The following is a 27,066-nucleotide window of genomic DNA, read 5'->3' as shown; positions in this document are numbered from 1 at the left end:
GGTCGTATATTTACCACCTGCGCCTTCAGAGATTGGACATTCTCTATTGATATACCGACGAATACTCCTTGCCATAAAAGTGCATACTATTTCAATTCATAAATGTAATTAAGTGATTAAGTGCTTATTCTACACACCATTGCTGTGTAGGAAATAAAGACCTGTTTCTAATTCGTACATTTGTGTTGGATCCGTTTCATCTACGTGAGAGTGTTCATGATAATATATTTATGCCGTGTACTGGGTGGCCGAATATTAAGTACAAAGGTAGTGGTAGTAAGTATCATATCTAGTAATACAGTCAGGGAATTGTACCCCTCAGTTACAATTGGTCCTTCGAGCCGGATGGTAATTAGTGTAATATTAATATAGTGTTATTAATATTGAAATGGCCTATGATGAACACTCCACGAAACGATCCTCCTAACCAACGCCCGCAGCGCGAACGACGGCTCCCTCAGTACTTAGAGGCTTACGCTGTCAGTCAACAACCTAGTCTTCTACTAACAGTAAACGCGGTAAAACTAGACCAGTAAAAGTATGTCTAACCCCAACGCCCAGACTACCCCGACCATAGAGGCCCCTACGGGCTCTAATGTAACTGACCAAGTTCACGGTGGGGACCAGTGGGAACCAGACATGACTTCACACCCCGCCAGTACTGAAGAAGTAGTCCCCGATGAGTCCCGGGAGGAATACAACGCTACAGAGAGAGAACTCGGCACGGAAGAAGACGGGGAGAGCACCGTGGAGATAGAGCTCCAAGGCTCCGCAAGGAGTACCCCGAGGGAAGGCTCCCCTATACAACCGCCTTCTCCCAGCGAGGCAGAGAGGACCCTACAGCAGGCATTCCTCGTCAGCCTGAAAGCCTCTACTGAACGCGATAGACTCCAGGGTGAACGCGATCGATTGCAGCTACAGCAACGGAGCGAAGAAGAGCACATACGCCTGGAAATAAGACGCATTCAGATGGAAGAGAATGTGGCCCGAGACCGAGCAGACAGCCAGCGAGCAGCTGCTGGTGCTCTACGGGACGCAGAGCGCGACAGACAGCAAGCGCAACTAATAGAACAGCTGATCAGACGGACAACACCCTCTCCCTCCGCCAGAGGCTCCAGGAACTCGTCTAGACACACCTCCAGGGCGGCATCCCCTAGCCGAGTAAACAACCCTGAACTTGACCAACAGACGAGGTCTATACCCCCCACAGACCACCTCCCCCCACCGGTCCAAGCGAGACCTAGCAACCGGGAAGGAGCAGCATATCCTGTGGAGAGGCTAAACCAGAGACTACAAGCACTGGATGACCTAACTGAAGACGAAGAGGAAGAGGAGGAGAACCACGCCCGAAGACAGCACAGTACTCTACCGGACCAGGAGGTCCGGTACAGCCCAGGCTATACTCCCGCGGAGCTGCGCTACAGACCCCCGACTCTATACACGGGTGAGCACGACGCACGACCCGCACCGAGGAACAGCACCTGGACAAGCGGGCCATGGTACACTGCCGGTACCAGCCCATACCAAGGAGCGGGAGGAGACTCGCCTAGGAGGCCTCTCCCCCAACGCTCGCCGATGTATCCACAGTCAGCGTCATACATTGGCACGCCTATGGTACCCGACTTCACCCAAGAGAACCGGGCCCAGTATACAGAACTCTGCATGTGTCTGGAGACCATGTTAGTGGATGTATTGGATGAATGCCACAAATACGCCATCCTACTGCAGCACTTAAAGGTGCCCCGCGCACATAATATAGCGCTCGCCTACGCGACTTCCACCACCCCATACACAGCAGCGCTGGTAGCATTGGACCAGAGGTATGGGCGCATATGGGATTACGTGATCCAGGAGATCCGACACATCGACCGCTTACCCCCAGCAATAGACAATCGAGCACTGGACGACCTGTCCATCAGAGTGCAGTCCCTGGTAGGGATGTTGGGAGCGCAAAGAGAGAAGGGGAAGTATGAACTTTACGCCAACTCAAATGTGGAAAGGATTCTGGAGAAACTGCCGCCCGCTCATCAGGAGCGCTTTAGGCGGCAGAGGGACCACAGAGACCCGAATGGCCCCGAACCGAACCTCCTCGATCTAGCAGACTTCCTGGCGAGAGAAGTCAGCAGCCTACGGCTAGATACATTCGGACGGAGCACCCCTGGCTCCAGAGAAGGAACCAGACGACTAAATGATGGAAGAAGATCGGTGACTGTGATGCACCAATCGGAGTCAGTACCGAGCAGCAGGAGCCACAGTACCCCCTCCAGAACGGAGAAGTGGAAGATAGTGTGCCCCTACTGTGAGAAAGAACACTGGCTAGCGCAATGTGACTCCTTCCCCAAGCTGAACGCGGAGGAAGCAGGTCAATGGATAAAGTCCAACAAGCGCTGTTTTCGCTGTGCGCGCTCACACATGGCAGCCGAATGCCGCTTAAAGAAAAGGTGCACCAAGTGCGATGGAGCCCATCTGGACATACTTCACGACAGTAACAGACGGCGCCCTTCACCTGCACCATCCAGCCGCAAAGCGAGCGTCATGTACATCGATCCCGCCAGCAGCAGTGGAGCCCGAGTACTCCTAAAAGTAGTGCGTGTGACACTAAGCTACCAGAATAAAGTCCTGGACACTTACGCCGTCCTCGATGACGGGTCAGAGAAGACCCTGCTGCTCGCCTCCGCTGCGGCCCAGCTAGGGCTGCGGGGAAGCGAAACCCAAATGACAATTCGGACAATAAGACGAGATTTGAAGACGATAAAGGGCGAGAATGTCTCATTCTCTATCGCAGCAAGCGGCCAGCCTGAGCGACGGTACCAGATTGCAGACGCTTTCACCAGCCAAGAAATAGGACTGTCGCGGTACACATACCCCGTCGCCAAGCTGATGGAGAAATATGCACATCTGCGCAAGTTACCGATCCCGCTCATAGACAATGCTATGCCGACCCTGTTGATAGGCTCCGACCATGCAGACCTCATTGTCCCGATAGACCGGGTTCATACCGGACCCCGAGGCTGTCCTGCAGCAGTCGAGACCCGTTTGGGATGGACTCTCCAAGGCCCGCTCGCCAAATCTCTCAACCGAAGTACAGCCACTAGATGTCTCCACTCCCGAGTCACAGAGGGAGAAACCGCACTCCTGCAACACGTAGAGCGGCTATGGACCCTGGAACAAATGCCCTTTAAGAACGGAAAGAAAGACATTCGCTCTAAAGATGACATTTACGCAATTCACCTCCTCGAGACAGGGACCAAGAGAGTCCCGGTCAACGGCGTGTTGAGATACGCCACGCCACTCCTGCGGCGAGAAGGAATGCCTACTTTCCACGCCAAGACAGACGCCACAGAACGGTACCTGCTGAACACGGAGCGGCGCTTAGCCAAGAACCCCGCCCAAGAGAGTGTATACCGCGCTGAGATTGAGAAGCTCATCACAGCGGGACACGTCACAAAGATGGACATTAAAGAGGCTGACCAGACCACTGAATCGTGGTACGTGCCCCACCACAAGGTCCATCACAACGGTAAAGACCGCATAGTATTTAACTGCAGCTACCAGATCGGATCCCAAAATCTGAATAAAGAATTACTGCCCGGTCCCACACTCGGCCCCTCCCTACTCGGCGTTCTACTCCGCTTCCGCCAGGAAAAGGTGGCCATCAGCGGGGACATTAAAGGAATGTTCCTGCAGGTGAGATTAGTAGAGGCGGACAAGCCCCTGTTACGGTTCCTATGGAGAGAGAAGCCAGGAGATGAGCACCCAGCCATCTACCAATGGGAAGTCCTCCCCTTCGGAACGACGTGCAGCCCCTGCTGTGCAACATTTGCACTACAGAAACATGTAGCAGAGGACCCAGCAGCGGACGAAGAGGTCCGACACAGCGTAAAGAACAGCTTCTACGTAGACAACTGTCTACAAAGCCTTTCAACCCAGGAAGAAGCCGAGGCTCTCCTGATTAAACTCCGCGCCTCATTGATCAAAGGCGGCTTTGATCTCAGGCAGTGGGCCAGCAGCGATCCGCAAGTACTGCGCAGCCTCTCCTCCGAGGACAAGGCAGCCAGCAGCGAGACCTGGATGGCTACAATCCCGGGAGAAGCCCAGGAGATGACCCTGGGATTGGTGTGGCGATTCAAAACAGATTCGTTTCACTACAGACACAAGCCCCTGACTACGGAGCAGGGAAGGCCGGCGGCGGCGCCGACCACCAGACGGAGTGTGTACACAACACTCGCCCGACAATATGACCCGCTAGGATGTATTCTACCGTACACCACCAGGGCAAAAATGATTGTACAAGCATTGTGGGACAAGGACCAGGGCTGGGACGACCCCATTCCCGCACACCTTGCATCCACCTGGAGAGAGTGGGAGATGGAGCTCCACTCACTCCCAGGCGTTAATATGCGCCGAAGCTACTTCCCACCCACGGTGAGGCCAGAGACATGTAAAATGGACTTACACGTCTTCAGTGACGCCTCAGAGGTCGCATACGGATCAGTAGCCTACTTGCGGGCCCAAGACCAGGGGGGAGAGATCTACACAGCATTTGTCCTCGCCCGCTCGAGAATAGCCCCACGCAAGCAACAATCTATCCCACGTCTAGAGCTCTGCGCAGCCCTAGCCGGAGCGCACCTAGCCACGCTCATCCAACGTGAGCTCACCATACCGGTGTCTAGAACAATCCTGTGGTCAGATTCCACGACGGTACTCGCCTGGATCAAATCGGACTCATGCAAGTACAAAGTCTTCGTGGGAGTCAGAGTCACCGAGATTCAAGACTTAACCGAAGAGTTAACCGGAGAAACAGAGTGGCGCTACGTTGATACAAAACAGAACCCAGCTGACGTCATCACCCGGGGGATGCCCCTGGATGACCTCACCCGTCGCAATGTCTACAGTGACGGCCCCGCATTCCTAAGACTCCCGGAAGGACAGTGGCCCATGCCTATCCCGAGGGAAGCAAGTCCAGAGGAGGTGGAAATTAAGAAGTCTGTGTTCTGTGGATTGAGCACCGTAGCCTCCACCGACCCTAACATAGACGATTGCACGTCCATAGAGAGTGCACAACAAAGAACATTCCTGCGGTACCACCCGGAGTGCAAGTCCCCCGCTGATATGTCAGCAGCTAACTACGAGGAAGCAGAATTGCTTCTACTGCAGCGAGCCCAGAGAGACTCGTTCCCCGATGAATTGGCCTGTCTACAGGGAGGAAAGCCCGTCCCATCCGACAGCAGATTAATTCACCTGGCCCCCGAGAGCGACGCTCATACCCTCATCAGAGTGGGTGGTCGCCTACGCAGAGCCCCCAATCTACCGGATGACATTAAATACCCGATCGTATTGAACAGCCGACACAAGGTCACAGAGCTGATTATAAAGAAATACGATGAGGATGTACATCACGCAGGAGCAGAAAGAGTCTTCGCGGAAATCAGACGTCGTTACTGGATCCTACAAGGAAGAGAGGCGGTACGACGCTTCCAACGAACATGTCTAGACTGCCGCAAGTGGCGCGCGCAGCCCAGCATACCAAGGATGGCTGACCTTCCTCCATGTCGCCTCCGAATCGGTGACAAGCCATTCCACTCAACGGGTATGGACTGCTTTGGCCCGCTGCACATAAAGAAAGGAAGAGGAACCGAGAAGCGGTGGGGTATTGTATTCAAATGCATGACCACCAGAGCGATACACATCGAGCTTCTCCCGACCATGAGCACAGACTCATTCCTTATGGCCTTCCGTAGATTCACATCACGGAAGGGAAGACCGTCTACCCTATTGTCCGATCATGGGACAAACTTCAAAGGCAGCGAAAGAGAGCTGAGAGAGAGCTTCCAAGCTATGGGCCCAGAACTTAAGACCCACCTCGCTCCAGCACAGGTTGATTTCCAATTCAACCCCCCAAACGCACCCCACTTCGGTGGCACTTGGGAACGAGAAGTGCGCTCCATAAAGACAGCCCTGTACGCAGTACTTGGGGCCCAGACTGTGGCGGATATCGACCCAGTTACCCCCAACACACTCCTGATGGGGCGGCTAGATCCCACATTACCACAGACAATGTACCGGCCTGAAGAAGCGAACGGCCGACGAATGTGGAGGTACAGCCAAGTATTAGCCGACAAGTTTTGGAACAGTTTCCTACTGCACTACCTACCGTCTCTACAGACCCGCCAGAAGTGGGTTAAGGAGAGAGACAATTTGACAGAAGGAACAGTCGTCATGATTATTGATCAATCACTGCCCAGAGCTATGTGGCCGGCCGGCCGCGTAAGCAAAGTGATCACCGGTGCCGACGGCAAGGTCCGAGCAGCTGAAGTGCTCGTCCAGGGTCGCACTTACACCCGTCCCGTGGCAAGGCTCATAGAACTGCCTCGACTCCCAGACACAATCGATGATGACCATGACCCTACAACCCTATGACTTTGTGAAGTTGACTGACCCCTACAGCAAACCCTTATGTGTAAATAGACAACGCGATTAATCTGTCTCTGTTTAACTGATTAGGTCTGGGACCTATTCAGGGGGTGGCTGTTGTGAAGGGCCAGATTAAACCGAATATATATATTTATTTATATATATATATTTAATTGTATTTGTATATTCTCTAATATTCCCTGATATCCCTTGTATATTCCTTGTACAATATGCATTGAATATCCATTCTAGCCTACTGAACATCCCATAATAGTCTCCATTCTGCTATTGGTCGAGACCTTGGTGCCAGGCTGCCATACCCCTCAGACCCAGTTCAAACGTACCGCTCGACATGTACGAACAAGTCCTAGTTCCGCGTAGGAATTTGGCTACCGCACCACTAATGGGACTATTTGTTCATAGTGCGTATATATACTGCGCTACTAAAGTAGGACTTTCTTTTCAGTCCAGTTTCTTACCCTCCAATAGAGTCACAGACGTAAAGCCTCCCAGCGACGCCACGTGTGGGAGTAAGGCCAAGTTCGCCTACCATCGGTATTGAGACATCGTGTATATTAATATTTGAATAGTCATATTTGGCACTATATCGTCGAGTTGGACGTAGTCTATTAAGCTAATAATAGTCTGTTAATATATAGTGCTTCGTGCGGTGAGAATACTACCGTAGTCAGTACCCCATCGTTTCGGGCAGAGAACTGGCTGCTTACCCAGGGTGGTTGACCCTATGTGAAGCTGCACCCGAGGAGCCCCAGAGCCGACGAGCGAGTGGACCTGTATACCGGATTATTCTACCGACGACAGCCCGCCTTCCCAGGCACGGATTATGCTTTGGATACTTTGATTATTCCATGGATAAAGACCCCCGACACTGCCGTGTGTTGGAACCCCCCCCCCCTGGAGAGGACGCAAGGTGAGGAGACGCTCTGCAAGACGAGGTCTCTTCACGTCTCTCCCCCGTGGACCGGAGAGAGCCGGCCCACAAAGAGTCCACCTGCTTTCATCTGTGGTCCAAGGATCGCCGGCGCATTGAACGGCACTACAGTGGGTTCACCTGGGATACCCTTGGCCGGACGAGGCAGCCGGATTCTACCCCCCCCCCCCCTCCTACTCCTGTCGGCTTACAAGCGACCGGATTAACCCCCTCTAGTGTATCCAGTCTTATAATCATTAAAGTATCATTGCTGTTATTCCTTAACTATTCCAGGTCGTATATTTACCACCTGCGCCTTCAGAGATTGGACATTCTCTATTGATATACCGACGAATACTCCTTGCCATAAAAGTGCATACTATTTCAATTCATAAATGTAATTAAGTGATTAAGTGCTTATTCTACACACCATTGCTGTGTAGGAAATAAAGACCTGTTTCTAATTCGTACATTTGTGTTGGATCCGTTTCATCTACGTGAGAGTGTTCATGATAATATATTTATGCCGTGTACTGGGTGGCCGAATATTAAGTACAAAGGTAGTGGTAGTAAGTATCATATCTAGTAATACAGTCAGGGAATTGTACCCCTCAGTTACAATTACACTTCAAGGTGGATATTTTCATAGTCTAAAAAAAGTACAAGAACGCCAATGCGTTCAGTGACTCAATCAGCTTACACTACCTTGTGTTTAAGTGACTCAACCAGCTTACACTACCTTGTGTTTAAGTGACTCAATCAGCTTACACTACCTTGTGTTTAAGTGACTCAACTAACTTACACTACCTTGTGTTTAAGTGACTCAACCAGCTTACACTACCTTGTGTTTAAGTGACTCAATCAGCTTACACTACCTTGTGTTTAAGTGACTCAACTAACTTACACTACCTTGTGTTTAAGTGACTCAACTAGCTTACACTACCTTGTGTTTAAGTGACTCAACTAGCTTACACTACCTTGTGTTTAAGTGACTCAACTAGCTTACACTACCTTGTGTTTAAGTGACTCAACTAGCTTACACTACCTTGTGTTTAAGTGACTCAACCAGCTTACACTACCTTGTGTTTAAGTGACTCAATCAGCTTACACTACCTTGTGTTTAAGTGACTCAACTAGCTTACACTACCTTGTGTTTAAGTGACTCAACTAGCTTACACTACCTTGTGTTTAAGTGTCTCAATCAGCTTACACTACCTTGTGTTTAAGTGTCTCAATCAGCTTACACTACCTTGTGTTTAAATGACTCAACTAGCTTACAATATATTGTGTTTACTTGTCTACTTCTTAGTAACTCAACTAGCTTACACTACCTTGTGTTTAAGTAACTCAACTAGCTTACACTACCTTGTGTTTAAGTGACTCAACTAGCTTACACTACCTTGTGTTTAAGTGACTCAACTAGCTTACACTACCTTGTGTTTGGCCAGTTGGACTTTGATCCTGTCTGGTTCATTGGAGATCTCCAGCTCAGCGTCCAGCCTGTTCTCAGCCTCCTCCAGCCAGTCCGTCAGCTTCCTCCACGCCTCGTGGAACTACAGAGAGACAACACTAGAGTTATATCTCTAACACAGCCATCACACAGTAAAAATCCCTATAGAATTTCACAACTCCCAAGCAACGGTTTGGAGAAACAGCGTGAATGTTATTCTGAGCGAAGAAAGAATTATCTACAGTGAGATAAAGAATGAAAGAATTCTGACTAGAGCGTGTTCTCAACTTGGACGCAAACTCATCTTGGCTGACGACGAGTGAGATGAACCACAGACGTTTTAAGTGTTGAAACACTTATGACACTGTATTATGAGAATGTACTCTTGTTAAATTATTTGTAATAGGTTTAAACATTCCAAGAGGCAGCGTGTATGAAGTACTTGAAAGACTTACTTGAGTAAAAGTACAAGATATCTTATCTTGTTCAGATGTGAACACGGCCTTACTTGAAAGTGACTCCGGTAAAAGGTAAAAGTCCCCCATAAGAAAATCAAGTGAAACTTGAGTAAAAAAGTCTAATGTTTTCACACCCGTAGTTCGTTTGCTTTGTTACGATTCAGGGAGACACAGGGACTATAATGATACAATGTTGCACTTGTCCTTTAGTTCGTTTGTGTTCACACGGCTGCGTTAATAGCGGATCAAAACAAATGCACACGCGAGCAAACTGTCACTCATTGGTCAGATTTTGGGGTGTGTGTCCGACTCCCCCCCCCCGCCCTAACCCTGACTCGAGAGAGAGAGAGAGAGAGAGAGAGAGAGAGAGAGAGAGAGAGAGAGAGAGAGAGAGAGAGAGAGAGAGAGAGAGAGAGAGAGAGAGAGACACCCGCACGGTGCTGCTGTTGCAGCGTCACTACAAACTATATGTTTTGTTGTCTAAATAAAAACCTTCAACCTTCAACCCCGGCTCTCCTCTCCTGCGCGGCAGCGGGGACACAGCTGACCGACACCCGGCACCATTTCAGGCTCTGCTCCGCTGTAACAACGTGCAGCAGCAGCGCGACACTGTTCGACAGACCTTTCAAAGCCCATTTCCCTCATTCGGTCACTAAACTGTCTGTACACTTCAGTGTACTTGTGTTCACCAGCATCTGACGAATGTGATCGTCTGCCCAAATATCAACGACGCAGTGTACCTCATCGCTGCTCCACGTTGACCCACGACGTATTATTATTATTATTGTGTCGGTGTGTTAAGTCGATTGCATTCTCACAGCGTACGAGTCGCGTCGGGTTCGTTTGGAAGTGCGCTGAGATCACCCTCTCTAGGTGGTCTCGGCCCGCTTGTTTGGTTCCGCAACAGAATGTGATTGCTGTGTTCATATATGCCCAACTGAACCGAAATAGGGGGGAAACGCTCCAGGTTTCGGATCAACAGCTCCAAACGAGCCAGGTGTGAAAACGCCCTAAAGCTCACGTTAAGCTCACGTTAAATGTACTTACAGTCTTAGGTCGCTTTCACACAGGGGCTGTTTGGTCCGGACTTTCGGACCAGAATTCGATAGTCCGGTTTTTCGGGTTTGTGTGAATGCGTGTCGAACTCGGTTCGCGGACCAAACAGGCGAACTCTGGTCCGCCTGAAAACGTCGGTCTCGGTTCGGCTTCATCGAACCAAATATAGGAAGTGATTATTACCACTGCTCGCAGCACTCACTGCAAAATAAGCACACTGCATCTAATCTATCTATCTATCTATCTATCTATCTATCTATCTATCTATCTATCTATCTATCTATCTATCTATCTATCTATCTATCTATCTAACTGTGCATCTTGGGAAGAAGGAAGAAAAAATGCGGCTTATTATTATTACCGAGGCGCACGGCATTGGATCAATGGTATGGATCAATGCCACGTCAATACTATTATTACCTTACCACTGCTCGCAGCATTCATTCACTGCAAAACAAGCACACTGCATCTATCTCTCTCTCTCTCTCTATCTATCTATCTATCTATCTATCTATCTATCTATCTATCTATCTATCTATCTATCTATCTATCTATCTATCTATCTATCTATCTATCTATCTATCTATATATCTGTGCATCTTGGGAAGAAGGAAGAAAAAACGCGGCTTATTATATTATTAATAAAACAGCTACTTGTGGGCACTCATAAAAACACTGTGGTCTACAAGTTGTTTAGCGAGAGGATGGTGGTAATGTGCTTCAATAGAACAATGGATCAATGCCATGTCAAAACTCGCCTCCGCTCCGCTGATAAGAGGGCCTTTCTTTTTCTTTGTTTTATCCCTCTCTCCTCCACCCTTTCTCTTTCTTACACTGTCCATCTTGACATCAACGTTAATTGACTTTCGCTCTCTGATCTCTCCCGAGTCCCTCACTACCTGGCTCACTGCCTGGCTGTTATTCTGCATCTGAGTGCCGTCTGCCATTCCATTCGCCGCCTCCGCTGTCAATCAGTTGTATCGCCTGGTCCCGCCTCCACCAATCACAAGCGGCAGCACGGCTCCATTGTGTGTGTGTGATCCGCGTGAGGGAGAGTCAGATAGTTCTCCAACTCTGTTGCACTTGCAGACAGTGAAATCCTGGTTGTTCCCCACCCACCTAGGTTATCTAACTATCGCGCCGCGCCGCCGCCACAACTAGAAACAATGGCCTGGCAAAAAATAATAATAATAATAAAACGATTTTTTTATTTTTTTATAATTATTATTTTTTTAATCTGTGCAGGCCAGGCCACCGGGAAAACTCCCGGTGCTCCCGATGGCCATGACTGCTGCTACCTTTTTAATGATTAACTTTCTACTTTCTATGATTATCTATCTATCTATCTATCTATCTATCTATCTATCTATCTATCTATCTATCTATCTATCTATCTATCTATCTATCTATCTATCCAGGGAACAAACTTAACTTTTTGACTTACCAGCCATTTGGCTGGTAGATTTTAAAAACTACCAGCCAGGCAGATTTTTTACCAGCCAAAAATTAAAAATAGCTTTTTAGTATATCGCCATGTGTTATTATTACTATATAATACTCTCATATGCTATTTTCAATTAATATCATAAACAACATAAGGAATATTAGCATAATTTTGAGTGGACTGAAGGAATGAGTCAGCGTTAATAGTTTTAAATGCAAATAATTTATTGAAACATAGAACACACACACTGTTTCAACTCACCACCCCCGCATCATATTGTAGTCTAGTCTGTCTTCAAACTTCCACTCCTCTCGAAACCTTTTTATTTTTGAATATCAACATTATCTGTGCATCCTCAGTAATCCTCAGTTTACTACAATATACTCCTCTCCTGAGTCCTGACTAGTGACTTCATCGTCTTTCCAAACGCACGCACACACACAGAGAAAGGGAGAGTGCCCCCCCCCCCCCCCCCCCCCATTTCCCTTTCCCCAGTCCACACTGTCTGCTGTTCTCTATGGCTCTGCCGCTGATCAGGATTAGCTTGTTAGCTTACGCTAACATAACGTTCATTTCGGGCGATGTGGGCATAAAGGAATGGCGACGATGCAATGCATGTTAGATGCATTTGACCCGTTGTGAGAAGAAGAAAAAACCACAGACTTATTTCGGCTCGCAAAATAGGCGCACTGCTGTGTAGCTCTGCTCTCAGGGAACAAACTTAACTTTTTGACTTACCAGCCATTTGGCTGGTAGATTTGAAAAACTACCAGCCAGGCAGATTTTTTACCAGCCATTGGCGGTTGGCTGGTACTTATTTTGTTCCCTGTATCTATCTATCTATCTATCTATCTATCTATCTATCTATCTATCTATCTATCTATCTATCTATCTATCTATCTATCGTACTTTGTTACTTTACACACCACTGCCAAAAAGTCAATCATTGTTTTTACGTTGCCAATGGAATCTTATCCCTCCCCCCCCCCCCCCCAGAACCCCTAGTAGAAACCCAGGTTTCCCCCAGGTCAGTCCAGTACCTGTTTTGCTCGTTTGCGGGCCTCGTCGAGGTGCCGTCCGCGGTCCAGGGACCTCTGTACCAGCTTGTCCCAGCGGGCCTGGACGCTCAGCAGCAGGTTCTTGATCAGAACCACGTCCTGCTTGAGGCTGGCGAAGCGCAGGTGTGACCCGGCCTTCTCCAGCGCCAGAACCTGCTCCCTGTGGGTGTTCACCTCGTTCACAAACACCTGAGGAGGACGCAAGAGAGAGAGGGGAAAAGGACATTAGGAACAATCAGATGAGGAAAGGCGGAGAGAGAGGGAGAGAAATAATAAAGTGCTTGTTTTGCACTGTTTTCACTGCGTTCTGCACTTAAAGCACATCTTGCTTGTTTCATTTCAAGTCCATTGTGGTGGTGTACAGAGCCAACACTGTGAAAATAGCACCTTTCATACAAGAATTGCAGCTCAAAGTGCTGCACAGAAGTAAAAAAAAAAAAAAAAAAAAAGACAGGCATAAAAATGGGCAGATCAATGCCTAAAGTGCAGACATATAAAACAAGCATAAAATAGATAGCAGCAAAAATGGACAAATGTAAGGCAAATCACTGTTTCTGGGAGCCTCGAATAGCCCAGCAGCTGATGATCACAGTGTTCTTGCTGGCATGTAATTTATTAGTGTTGGCAATGTAGCTAGGTCCCTGTCCATTTAGGGTTTTGTATGTGAGGAGAAGGACCTTGAAGTCAATTCTAAACGTTACAGGAAGCCAGTGTAAAGTACGGTAGCTATGACTGGACTAATGTGCTCTCCTCCTTTTGCTTTTGGTTCGCAGTCGGGCTGCAGAGTTTTGGATGCGCTGAAGAATCCCTGTGGTTTTCTCTTAGGGAGACCTGTGTGAAAGTCGATTACAGTAGTCTAACCGGCTGGATAATATGAATGCATGAGTTAGCTTAGATTGTGTCAATGTCCAAATATTTATGGATCCGACTGTACTGTGTACACTGTACTGATAAGAGACATATTGGATCCTGTGTAAGGGCACCTTGTGCTCGTCTATCTGGAAGAGAACCGTGTCCAGGATGAGGCTGGGCGCCTGGGCCATGTTCAGGGTCTGCTCAGCCTGGGTGAGCCAGACGATGGTGTCCTGGAGGGAGATCTGGAACCCGGTCGCCAAGGAAACCGCTTCCTCCAACTTCCCCTGGAAGCAAACGGACAAGAGACGGATGAGTTAAAAAGCCCTTCCAGAAAACATACTATTACTAGTAGGGATGTCCGATATTATAGGCTTACCGATATTATCGGCCGATATCGGCATTAAAATGTGATATGGGAAAATATCGGTATCGGTTTTCAAATTTATTTATTATTATTATTATTATTATTATTTTTTTTACATTTCTATAACCTTTATTTACCCAGGCAAGCAAGTAAGAACAAATTCTGATTTTATTTATTGTCAAAAGTATGCATAATGTTGTGTTAATTCCACAACAAGAGATATGTAATGTTAATTACCTGAAATTATTCTGTTTTGGGGGGGGGGGGGCGCTGCATATATCGGTATCGGTTGATATCGGTTGACATCGGTATCGGAAATTAAGAGTTGGACAATATAGGTATATCGGTATCGGTAACAAAGCCAATATCGAGCATCCCTAATTACTAGGTTACCGTGTTGTAAGTAACTAAGCAGGTTAAGTCAAGATAATTAATTATTGCTAAATGCCATATGATGATGTTTGCTGATATTCATATATACACTGATATTAAACAGTAATAGGGAAAAATAACACTATAATAAATAAATAAATAAATAAATAGAACAGAACAGAATAGAATAGAATAGATTAGATTAGATTAGAACAGAACAGAGTAGAATAGACCTAAAAACCTGACTCCCAGGTCAGTAATAATAACAGAACAGAACAGAGTAGAATATACCTACAGTAAAACTTGACTTCCAGGTCAGTAATAATAACAGAACAGAGTAGAATAGAACTAAAAACCTGACTTCCAGGTCAGTAATAATAACAGAACAGAACAGAACAGAGTAGAATAGAACTAAGGGTCGGTGATAGAACAGAACAGAGCAGAACATGAGGCTCTCACCCTGCGGTCGTCCATCTTGGTGTTGAGGCTGGCCCACTTGTTCTGCAGCATGGCCAGGTTCTGCTGGGTCTGCGTGGTGCCGGGGCTGGACTCCTCCCCCCCCCGGGCCAGCAGCATGGACTCTCCCTGGTCCAGCAGGAGGTGGTACAACTCTCCCCGCTGGGTCAGCTGAGCCTGGAGCTCCTGGAGGGGGGGGGGGGGGGGAGAGAGAGAGAGAGAGAGAGAGAGAGACACACACAGAGAGAAAGAGAGACACAGAGAGAAAGAGACACACACACACAGAGAGAGAGAGGGAGACACACAGAGAGAGAGAGAGAGAGAGAGAGAGAGAGAGACACAGAGAGAGAGAGAGACACACATACAGAGAGAGAGAGAGAGAGAGACACACAGAGAGAGAGAGAGAGAGAGAGAGATAGAGAGAGAGACAGAGAGAGAGATAGAAACAGAGAGAGAGAGACACACACACACAGAGAGAGACAGAGGGAGAGAGATGGAAACAGAGAGAGAGAGAGAGAGAGAGCGAGAGAAAGAGAGACAGCGAGAGCGAGAGTGAGAACGAGAGAGAGAGAGAGAGAGAGAGAGAGAGAGAGAGAGAGAGAGAGAGAGAGAAAGAGAGACAGCGAGAGAAAGTGAGAGTGAGAACGAGAGAGAGAGAGAGATATGGATGGATTAACACACGGGGGACACCGGTGCGTCACGCATGGAGGCCGCCGAACAAGGGGTTGAGTGTTGCTCGTCTTTTGAAGGATGGTTTGCGACGATGGTTAGTCATCAAACATTTATTTTCAGCATATGCCCGGTGTCTCCCCGCACAAAAGGAGTGGCGTGAGACGTGTAAACGGATACCTTTGAGCATCCTACACGAACACCTGTTGAATTTACCTATCTCAAGCCTCGATCCTCCAATCACAACTGCCGCAATTGGAGGAACGATAAAAGAGGGCGGGCTTGAAGTCAATTTAACTGCGTTATGATAAACAGCCACGATCTTGTTTAAAATACAGTACGTATAATACATTTCTTATCAAACACAGGAAAAAGTTATGTTATAGCCACACGTGATGCATTCTATTTTTCTCCCATCCCAATTTCGTATCGTCCAATTCAACCCTCCCCTGTCTCGAACGCTGTTTCTTGCCTCTCACAAGCCGGCTGCAATGTGGACGAAGCCATACATAGCACGAGTCCCCTCCGATACTCGAGGTAGCAGCCGTCGCGATCTTTCAGCGTCAGGGGTCTGCGCTTTGGAGGGACGCCGCCCCCATCACTTCTTGATTCTACTGCGCAGGCGCACCAACCGACCTGTAGGAGTCGCTGTCCACAACGTCCGATCCCCACCCCTCAGTTTTCCCTCCCCCTAATACTGCCAATTGTATTAGTACGGACGACCAGCCAAACTGAAAACAATGTGGAGAGCTGGGCTCGAACCCAGCGTCTCCAGCATTGGTGGTGAGTGCCTTGCCCACTGCACCACCTAACCGACCCCCACGTGATACATTTATGTATTGTATACGTAAACTAGTTTAAACTAGCTTTTAAATTAATTATCTTTATTATATATATATATATATTTTTTATTATCTTTTTCCTCCTTCTTTTTCAGATTTTTCTCCCATCCCAATGTTAGTCGTTATGCCAATTCCCAATCCCCTTCCTGGTCGTTGCGCACTCTACCCCCTACCGTCGGTCCGGGAGGGCGGAGACTATCACAGCTTCCTCCGACACATGTGTAGCCAGCCCACCGCTTCTTTTCACCTGGCAGCGCGGACTCTCACTAGGGGAGTGTAACACTACCTCGTCACACTACCTCTCCTAGATCCTTCCCTTGCTGTGCAGGCGCCCCGACCGAACTGTAGGAGTCGCTGTTTCCAACGACCAGGACCCACCCTCGCCGGGTTTCCCACCCGCTAACACGGCCAATTGTGTCAGTATGGACGGTCGGCCAACCCGGAGGCACCACAGCTGGATTCGATCCCACTGTCTCTGTGGTAGACAGACGCTTAGTCCGCTGCGCTACCCGGCCACCCCCGAATTATGTTTATTTTATTGTCTAATTTTTCTTTATTTCTATTATTTTTACTTAAATATTTTATTATAGTTTTTATCATTTTATTTGTTATTTTTTATCGTCTTATTTTACCGGTATTAAAACATTTTCTTATAGTAAAATTTTGATATTATTATTATTATTATTATTATAATTTTTTTGTATTATCCCTTTGTTTCGTTTTTTGTGTAAAGCACTTTGAGCTGCAATCTGTATGAATGTGCTATATAAATAAAGTTATTATTATTATTATTATTATTATTATTATTATTATTATTATTTACCATATGCTGCTGCAGCTGCTCCCTGGCGGTCTCCGGCAGACCCCCGGTGGGCTTGGCGGCAGACAGCTGGCTCTCCGTCCGCCGCAGCCACTGGAGGAACTCCTCCAGCTCTCCGTGGAAGCCCTCCGCCTGGGAGAACACGAGGAGGAGGGAGGGAGGGAGGGAGGAGAAGAAGATGCGAGAGGGAAGAGCGAGGAGGAAGAAAACGGAGAGGAGTGAGAACACGGCGTAAGCCATGAGGTCATTAAAAGGTGCTATAGATAACATTCAGCCACTAGATGTCGCACTAGAGCACCAGCATGTCATTTAACCAATCAGGAGCATTCCATGTGGGGGAAGTAGGGAGGGGGATACATGCACGCAACATGTAAACAACAACATTCATTTTGGATACTTTTTTGGGGGGGGGGAGAAATACTTGTATTCCACATCTTTCTAAAAGCTTTGTGGATGTATTCTTTTATTTAAATGATTACTCTATGTAAAACATTTATCTATAGCACCTTTAACTCATTCAGCGTCAATCACGAGTATAGTCGGGTTAACTCGCCATCGCTTGAGCGCCAATCACGAGTATAGTCGGGTTTTGGTCGTTATTTCTTTTATTAGCGATATCCATTCATTTTCATCCATCCAGCCTGATGTTATCATTGGGAATGGGTATGAGCTCGCAACTGGGCAAATACCGCCCCCTACGCCTTCCGGCTGGTATTGCACTCCACTGGGAATGGTATAGTTTTTTTTCTGGGACGATCAGGTAACCTGATTTCAACTATACATCTGCGACGCAAAATCCGTTTTGTACATGTAGACTGCAAGCAACTCACTGATAATCGACGAGTCTATTAGACCCATAGCCATATATTTTAAGCACTCACAAATCTCCCACTCCTCCCATTGATTAAAGCGGTGGCGCTCTAGCGCCCTCTGGCGCACTTAAGCGTGGCGGTCAATGAGTTAAGGCAAATTTGTGGTGTCCAATTCATTTAATTTCCTCTTAATTTATCACAATGGTTACCCATCTTTAGATCGAGAATACATGGGTGTACTATCACTAGACATGCAGCCAGTAACCTCTTTAATTAAGCTAAAACAAATCCGTCCACAATAGAGTAATAGAGTAAATGATTACATTAACATTTCTATGATGACTGGAGTATTTATAAAAAAAATTAACAGTAAAAAATATCTAATCCGAGTCCCTCTCCTTCCTCCCGGTACCTGATGCAGCGCGGCCTCCAGCAGTTTCTGCCGGTCCTGGGTCTTGAGTAGCAGGGTGTCCCAGCCTCGGTTGAGCTTCTCCAGCTGGTCCCTCAGGTGGCTGGCCTCGTCCCCGGGAGTGGACTCCAGCAGCTCGGCGCCGGCGCCGTTCACCGCCTCCACCGTGGAGTGGTGGGACAGCACGTCGTTACGCAGCACCTGGGGAGAAGGGGCGAGGGAAGCAGAGCTTTTTTTTGGAAGGTTTTGGTTTTCAGAAAAGAATCTCTGTTGGACCTGGACTGTAATCTTAGCCCAGTTACAAGCTAAAGAACAAGGATGACGAGGTCATTCACGGGAATCGGGTCCGGGAGTATTATTGCAATAAAGCAGGGGTTCCCAAACTTTTCAGGCCGCAACCCCCAAATAACGGTGTCAGAGAGCCGCGACCCCCACTATTATAGGAGGTAAAAAAAAAAAATATTTAATTTTTTTTTATAAATGGAAATGTATGGTTGAAACATGCAAACGTTCAAACGCACACACACTAATAAGCATTGGAGGCTTTTAACCAGGGCCGGACTGGGGAAATCATTCAGGCCAGGAAATATAGTGCAAAATATAGCCCCAGTCAGGCCACTTTTTAAGCAGGGGGTCTGGGGGTCCCCCAGCAGGGCATTTTTTGTTACAAAGACTTCATTTCCAGGATTTTTTTTAATTTGTACCCTTTAAATGCCAGTGTTTGTGATGGCATCACAAATTATTGTTAAAAAACAGGCTAGCATAATGTATGATTAGCAACAACACTGATTTTGATGGATTTTCTGTTTTTTGTAATGTCAGATTGAAAAAAATACAATCTTTTATTCAACTTCAGCCCTGATCATAACACCACATATTCATTTTATAATTCTAACACTTTAAATGTGATGGCATATATTTGCAATATATCAAATGCAAAGTAGATTTTTCTGGCAGGGATTATTACAAACTAGCATGTGTCAATGATTAGCAACAACAGTTTTCTGTAAGGGTCCCGCCTCCACCAATCACATGCGGCTCCCTTTGTGTAAGAGAGAGAGCAAGAGAGAGAGAGAGAGAGAGAGAGAGAGAGAGAGAGGCGTAACTATCATTGGTATTTTGTTCCTTTTTAAACACTGTTGGAATGGAATCTTGGAACCTATTCGACATGTTCCAATGACCGGTTTGCTCTGAACTAGGAAAAGCAGCTTTTTCCTTTGGTGCTTCCAACACCTGGGATGCCCTCCAACTGACTCTGAAGCTGCAGGTTTTTTTTCCCTTCTCTATACTAAAAGTATGATCTCAGACCAGCAGCGGCGCCAGAGAATTGGCATTGCGGGAGCTCTGCGGGGGCTGGATTGTTTATAGCAGGTGCTAATGAATTATAATGGGTACAGGCAACCCGACATTAAAATTTGCACAGCGACCCGACATTCCAGTGTGTGTGTGTCTGTGTGTCTGTGTGTGTGTGTGTGTGTGCTGTAACAGCGGGTGTATTATACATCGAATGTATTATTATTATTAAAACACAACACTCACCATAATGCAGGCAGCACTGCCATGCTTATTATTGTTTTAGCTTCGGTCCTCCAAAACGTTCTCTGTGATACTTGTATAACGAACGGTTCGGCCAGAACCAGTCCTTCATGGTCAATCTAGGTTGTTTTCCTATTGAGGAGCAAGTGACTGTGGCTTCACTCGGTGCATCACAGTCACGAAAGGGGCTACGGGTTGTCATGTCAACACGCGAGAGTCACCGGTTGCTTATTATCGTTTCGGTCCTCCAAAAGCCAATGTCAAAGTTAAGTATGACTCCTGTTTATTAAAAGAAGCTTTATAGGTCGTAGGCTCCTCTTCTGGCTCATGGTATTTCCCAAAGAAGTTATCCAAAGACGTTTGTTTGTTTTGGGACGGCATCCCAAACGCGGAAGTGAAAGAGAAATTCCATTGGTTCTCCCAGTCCACGTGACCATTTCTAGCATTTCAATTGGCTATAGTGACAGCCATAGATATGATGAATAGTATATACAGCTTCACAAAGACACAAATGTCCAATATAACGGAATTCGTAATGTATTTTATATATAAATAAAATAAAAAACATAACTGGGAGGGGGGGCTTAGAGGGGGCTAAGCCTTTTTCAGAGGGGGCTTAAGCCCCTGCTAGCCCCTCCCTCCCGCCGCCACTGTCTCAGACCACTGTGTTTCGACTTTAGATTTTTTATTGTTTATTCGTATTTATTTATTGTGCCTATACTGTATGTATGAAATAGCTAAACTGTGTTTTGTAAGCTCGTCGTCGCTGTAAAGGAGGGTAACCTCATTGATTGATTGATTGAAAAGTTTATTAACAGATTGCAGAATGGGTACAGTACAGTACAGCTCAATACATACAATTGTTAAGGGGATGCAGACCAGAGAAAGACTTTCGACTTGTTTACATCAGGGTCCCCCATTTTCAATTCATCATAACATATATGACATACATGACATACAGATAGACAGTACTGCTACATCTATACATTTATGACATATCAGATTTGCAAATACAGTACTGTTTGTGATACAAAAGTGTCCAGAAAAGGAGTGTATATACATTTGGCATAGAAACTGTACACTGGAGGAGGTTGGTTGGGTGGGGTGGGGTTGGGTGGGTTGGGTGAGGGCTGTACATTGGAGGTGGGGGGGGGGGGGTTGGGAAGGGGACACACACACATTTTACACTGTACATTGGAATATTGACAAAGCCTTACTTGGTCATTTACTGTACAACTAGGTTAGGACATTTGTAGGGGCCAGTTTCGAATTGCAGTCTCACGTAGGTGTTTTTTGAGAGTGTTTTTGAAGGTGGGTAGTGATTCACATTCCTTTAGTCCCCTGTTTGATCCGAATCTGGGTTTTACATGATTTGTGGAGCTCCCTCTGGTGTTGTGATCGTGGTATTCACTGACCTTTGGGAAGTATTCCGACATGTACATGGGTACCTTGGTCGCGTGTCTTACGAGTTGAAATAAAGGTTTGAAATTCAATTGAATGAAAAATCTACAGCAATGAGCTCACGGACAAAAGAAAGAAAAGAGTAAAAGAATAATGGAGATGCAGGTTTTTATGTATTTGCATCAACATTTTATATTTTATGTATGTATACATACGTGGTGTTTGGCCAGTTCGATCTCAATGGCCTTGGGGTCGGAGCTGATGGGTCTCTGGGTGTCCAGGGTGGCGTGCGTGTGGTTCAGCCACGCCTGCAGCTCGGCGAGCGCGTGCTGGAACTGCCCCAGCGCCAGCAAGGCTCCTTCCAGCTTGTGCTGTGAAAAGGGCAGAGCGTGAAGTTAGAGAGAGATGGGAATAAACTAATCTATACGGTATATACACAGTATAAAAGAAAAACATACGTCACACACACACGTCATTATCCAGCGGTGCGCTAATTACAGACCATCCATCACCTAATCTGGTCTGTCATTTGGCGTATTTGGTTTCAGGGTTGAGCCTGGCACTGACGTAGTTACTCACACAGCTGCACAGACAATAGGAAAACGTAGTCTACTGCGACCATGCAGCTCCACCAAGGTCTTCATAACATCATAACGAGTCATAAAAAAGGGTTAACCCGTAGCTAGGGCTGTACCGAATGCTTTGAAGCTTCGATCATAATGTTGACATTCGAATTCTAAATCAACATTACATTTTTATTTTTATTTTTTAAATTTTTTCTCTGATTTTCTCCCCGTCCCAATTAGTCGTTGTGCCAATTCCCCCCCCCCTCCCCTACCTGGCGCTGTATGCATGTTCTCCTACGAGTCGGTACAAGGGTGTCCCGAGTCGATCGCACGCTTCCTCCGAGACGTGCGCCGACAGCCAGTGACGTCTTTTCACTTGGCAGCGAGGACTCTCATTGGTGAAGTGTAACGCGTGGGAGGGCACGCTATCTCCACCAAGTCCTGCCCCGCTGAGCAAGCGCCGAGACCTGACCTGTAGGCGTTGCTGTCCACAACGCCAGATTCCCACCCGCCAGCTTCCCCACCCCCTAATACTGCCAATTGTATTAGTACGAACGACCAGCCAAGCTGGTGGCAACGCAGAGAGCTGGGCTCGAGCCCAGCGTCTCCTGCATTGGTGACGAGCGCAATCTCCGCTACGCCACCTGACCGCCCCACATTTTGTATTTTTAATAAAAAAAGTTGTATTAAAAAAATATATATATATATATATGTATATCTTTTTTTTATGTGTCTATTCATTCTGTTTAAACCAATGGGTTTTTTCTTCACAGTTGCAGTTAAAGATTAGGCTACACTAATATTATAATATTATACTATAAGACGTCACCATCATTTTCGTACCAACCGTGCCCTTATTGGATTATTTATGTCGACGAAACTGATGAGTTATATTCATTAAAGAAAGTTGATTTAATAAAAAGAAAAGACTAATTTAATCAGATGAATCACTTTATTCAAATTGAGGATTTAGTTTGAGGATATACATTTTATTTTTTATTTTTTTTATTAAGTCATAAAATATGACGACAGACATTCGAAGCTTCGTTCGAATACTTCAATAGAAGCTTCGAATGTTAAAAAATGACATTCGGTACAGCCCTACCCGTAGCTATACGGCCCTAAAACCCAATGTTTCCGTGTGTCCCGGCTACCTGTCTCTGGGTGATCTTGTCCCTGAGGCTACCTGTCTCTGGGTGATCTCGTCCCCGAGGTTACCTGTCTCTGGGTGATCTCGTCCCCGAGGTTACCTGTCTCTGGGTGATCTTGTCCCTGAGGTTACCTGTCTCTGGGTGATCTTGTCCCTGAGGTTACCTGTCTCTGGGTGATCTCGTCCCCGAGGCTACCTGTCTCTGGGTGATCTTGTCCCCGAGGTTACCTGTCTCTGGGTGATCTCGTCCCCGAGGTTACCTGTCTCTGGGTGATCTTGTCCCAGAGGTTACCTGTCTCTGGGTGATCTCGTCCCCGAGGTTACCTGTCTCTGGGTGATCTCGTCCCCGAGGTTACCTGTCTCTGGGTGATCTCGTCCCAGAGGTTACCTGTCTCTGGGTGATCTCGTCCCCGAGGTTACCTGTCTCTGGGTGATCTCGTCCCCGAGGTTACCTGTCTCTGGGTGATCTCGTCCCCGAGGTTACCTGTCTCTGGGTGATCTCGTCCCCGAGGTTACCTGTCTCTGGGTGATCTCGTCCCCGAGGTTACCTGTCTCTGGGTGATCTCGTCCCCGAGGTTACCTGTCTCTGGGTGATCTCGTCCCCGAGGTTACCTGTCTCTGGGTGATCTCGTCCCCGAGGTTACCTGTCTCTGGGTGATCTCGTCCCCGAGGTTACCTGTCTCTGGGTGATCTTGTCCCCCAGGTTCTCCCACAGGTGGCGGAGCTCGATGAGAGGCTCCTGGATCATGTCCCGGTCCGTCTGGTCCGAAACCTTCTTCAGCAACAGCTCCCCCTGGTGGCACAGCTTCTCCATGTCAATCTGCTGCTGGTAGACGTCCACCTTGTACAGCTGTTTGGGTGACAACGGAGAGGTGGGAGGAAGACGGGAGGAGACGGGAGGGGAGGAGGAGGTGAGGAGAGGAAGAGGAGGAGAGGAAGACGGGAGGAGACAGGAGGGGAGGAGAGCGGTATGGAGAAGAAGGTGAGGAGAGACGAAAGGAAGGGAGAGAGGGTAGGTGTTACAAATCTAATTATATTTATGCATATTTAGCCGTTATATAAATGCGGTTATTCATCATCATCTTCGTTTTACGTCCTTTTTTCCCACTACAGTGACAAGTATTATTAGGTTAAGGTTATTCATTATTTTATTCTTTATTCTTATTTATTTCATTCATCATTCTACTTCTTCGTGCTAAGAATTACCAATGCCACCGCTAGTTCTGACCACACAATATGGGCGGCGTTCCACATAATCCTTTAGTTTGGCATTTCTTTAGTTTTCTAAACACATTATCATTAGTGAGTATTACTTGAAGGCTGAATCGGAAAATGAAGGAAGCTACGATGCCAACCTTGAGTTCTTCGATCTGCTGTTTGACGGTGCCCAGGTCGGTTCCCACGGTCGTCATGTCGCACAGCTTGATCACAGCGTTGTCCAGGTAGTCGAACATGCCCTGGAGAGACCATACGGACGCACACACCGTTACCAAACCAGACAAACCTTAAATAGAGAGACCATACGGACGCACACACAACGTTACCAAACCAGACAAACCTTAAATAGAGAGACCATACGGACGCACACAACGTTACCAAACCAGACAAACCTTAAATAGAGAGACCATACGGACGCACACACGTTACCAAACCAGACAAACCTTAAATAGAGAGACCATACGGACGCACACAACGTTACCAAACCAGAGAAACCTTAAATAGAGAGACCATACGGACGCACACACCGTTACCAAACCAGACAAACCTTAAATAGAGAGACCATACGGACGCACACACCGTTACCAAACCAGAGAAACCTTAAATAGAGAGACCATACGGACGCACACACCGTTACCAAACCAGACAAACCTTAAATAGAGAGACCATACGGACACACACACCGTTACCAAACCAGACAAACCTTAAATAGAGAGACCATACGGACACACACACCGTTACCAAACCATACAAACCTTAAATAGAGAGACCATACGGACACACACACCGTTACCAAACCAGACAAACCTTAAAAAGGTGGATGGTGTCCTGCTTTACTGACCTGCAGAGCGTCCTGGTACTGGACCGAGGCCGTCATGGCCTCATCCAGTCTCTCCATCCGTTCTCTCCACGTCCGGTCCAGACTGTCCCATGCTGCGTTCATCTGAGTGAGTGAGTGAGTGAGTGAGTGAGTGAGTGAGTGAGTGAGTGAGTGAGTGAGTGAGTGAGTGAGTGAGTGAGTGAGTGAGTGAGTGAGTGAGTGAGTGAGTGAGTGAGTGAGTGAGTGAGTGAGTGAGTGAGTGAGTGAGTGAGTGAGTGAGTGAGTGAGTGAGTGAGTGAGTGAGTGAGTGAGTGAGTGAGTGAGTGAGTGAGTGAGTGAGTGAGTGAGTGAGTGAGAGAGAGAGAGAGAGAGAGAGAGAGAGGGAGAGAGAGAGGGAGAGAGAGAGAGAGAGAGAGAGAGAGAGAGAGAGAGAGAGAGAGAGTGAAAGTAAGTGAAAAGGGGAGAATAAATATGAAATGTTAGTGGTCTTCATAAAGAGAAAAGTATGCAGTCTTCTTTTTATATATATATTCTTTTTCATACAGTATCTTAGTAGCTGGATACAGTTTTTTATTTCTCACCTCATCGATCGTCTTCTTGACCTCAGGTTTCTCCGTTTCTCCACAGGCAAAGATGAGGTCAGCCCCGAGGGTCCTGACAAACTCTAGCTCCTCTCTCAGACCGTCCGTCTCTGCCTTGATAGCCTGGAAGAAGGAGAGAGAGAGAGAGGGATGAACATAACTAAATCAACATGAAGAAACCTAATCATATGTATATACGTACAATACTATTTATACTTAGTAAAAGTAAATAGGTATAATAAAATAACTAAAAAATATAATTAAAATTATAAGTGTTTGAGGTCACCTAAACATGTCTTTGAAGTCTTTTTCTGAAAAAACCTTATCATAGATTATGCATTCTAGCAGCCTCTATACCCCTCTGTTTCAGTCCTGTTCTCATTCTAGCAGCCTCTATACCCCTCTGTTTCAGTCCTGTTCTCATTCTAGCAGCCTCTATACCCCTCTGTTTCAGTCCTGTTCTCATTCTAGCAGCCTCTATACCCCTCTGTTTCAGTCCTGTTCTCATTCTAGCAGCCTCTATACCCCTCTGTTTCAGTCCTGTTCTCATTCTAGCAGCCTCTATACCCCTCTGTTTCAGTCCTGTTCTCATTCTAGCAGCCTCTATACCTCTGTTTCAGTCCTGTTCTCATTCTAGCAGCCTCTATACCTCTGTTTCAGTTCTGTTCTCATTCTAGCAGCCTCTATACCTCTGATTCAGTCCTGTTCTGATTCTAGCAGCCTCTATACCTCTCTGTTTCAGTCCTGTTCTGATTCTAGCAGCCTCTATACCCCTCTGTTTCAGTCCTGTTCTCATTCTAGAAGCCTCTATACCTCTCTGTTTCAGTCCTGTTGTCATTCTAGCAGCCTCTATTACCTCTCTGTTTCAGTCCTGTTCTCATTCTAGCAGCCTCTATACCTCTCTGTTTCAGTCCTGTTCTCATTCTAGCAGCCGCTATACCTCTCTGTTTCAGTCCTGTTCTCATTCTAGCAGCCTCTATACCCCTCTGTTTCAGCCCTGTTCTCATTCTAGCAGCATCTATACCTCTCTGTTTCGAGCCGCTTTTATCATACAAATACGATAATTATTGTACTAACAACGAGCCTATACCGTCGAACGAAATTCAGATCAAACTGTCAAACTAGACGTTGCAGAGAAAAATTATGATTCAAGATCCAGCAATAGCATAACAACTTTACTGTTACAAATGTTTTGAGAAACATATTTTAGGTTTAACCTCAGGTAGAAAAGTGAAGATTTACGAGCAAGCCGCAATTTTCTACAAGATCTCTTCACATGCACGTTATGAACTGCAGAAACTTTTAACATTTTCTCATTCTGTAAAAACAATGCAACACACAGGAAAAGGCCATTTTACATTTACATTTAGTCATTTAGCTGACG

At 46.7% G+C, this 27,066-nt stretch overlaps 1 protein-coding gene across 1 annotated transcript in view; it reads right to left on the bottom strand.

The window, feature by feature from the left end:
• The window catches only part of macf1a (microtubule actin crosslinking factor 1a), a gene marked incomplete at its 5' end in the record, with an annotated part of 316,154 nt that overhangs the window by 27,812 nt on the left and 261,276 nt on the right, over positions 1–27,066 (bottom strand). Inside the window, 11 exon segments of the mRNA XM_084311883.1 lie at positions 8,779–8,898; positions 12,794–13,000; positions 13,795–13,950; positions 14,862–15,044; positions 17,193–17,321; positions 18,414–18,611; positions 21,563–21,718; positions 23,740–23,913; positions 24,419–24,520; positions 25,123–25,224; positions 25,683–25,805. Coding sequence (XP_084168009.1) covers positions 8,779–8,898; positions 12,794–13,000; positions 13,795–13,950; positions 14,862–15,044; positions 17,193–17,321; positions 18,414–18,611; positions 21,563–21,718; positions 23,740–23,913; positions 24,419–24,520; positions 25,123–25,224; positions 25,683–25,805 — 1,650 coding nt within the window.

The sequence above is a fragment of the Notolepis coatsorum genome (assembly GCF_963971535.1).
Source record: "Notolepis coatsorum genome assembly, chromosome: 4".
Classification (NCBI taxonomy): Eukaryota; Metazoa; Chordata; class Actinopteri; order Aulopiformes; family Paralepididae; genus Notolepis; species Notolepis coatsorum.
The sequence above is the reverse complement of the archived record's forward strand: the minus strand, read 5'-3'. Positions and strand labels throughout refer to the sequence as shown.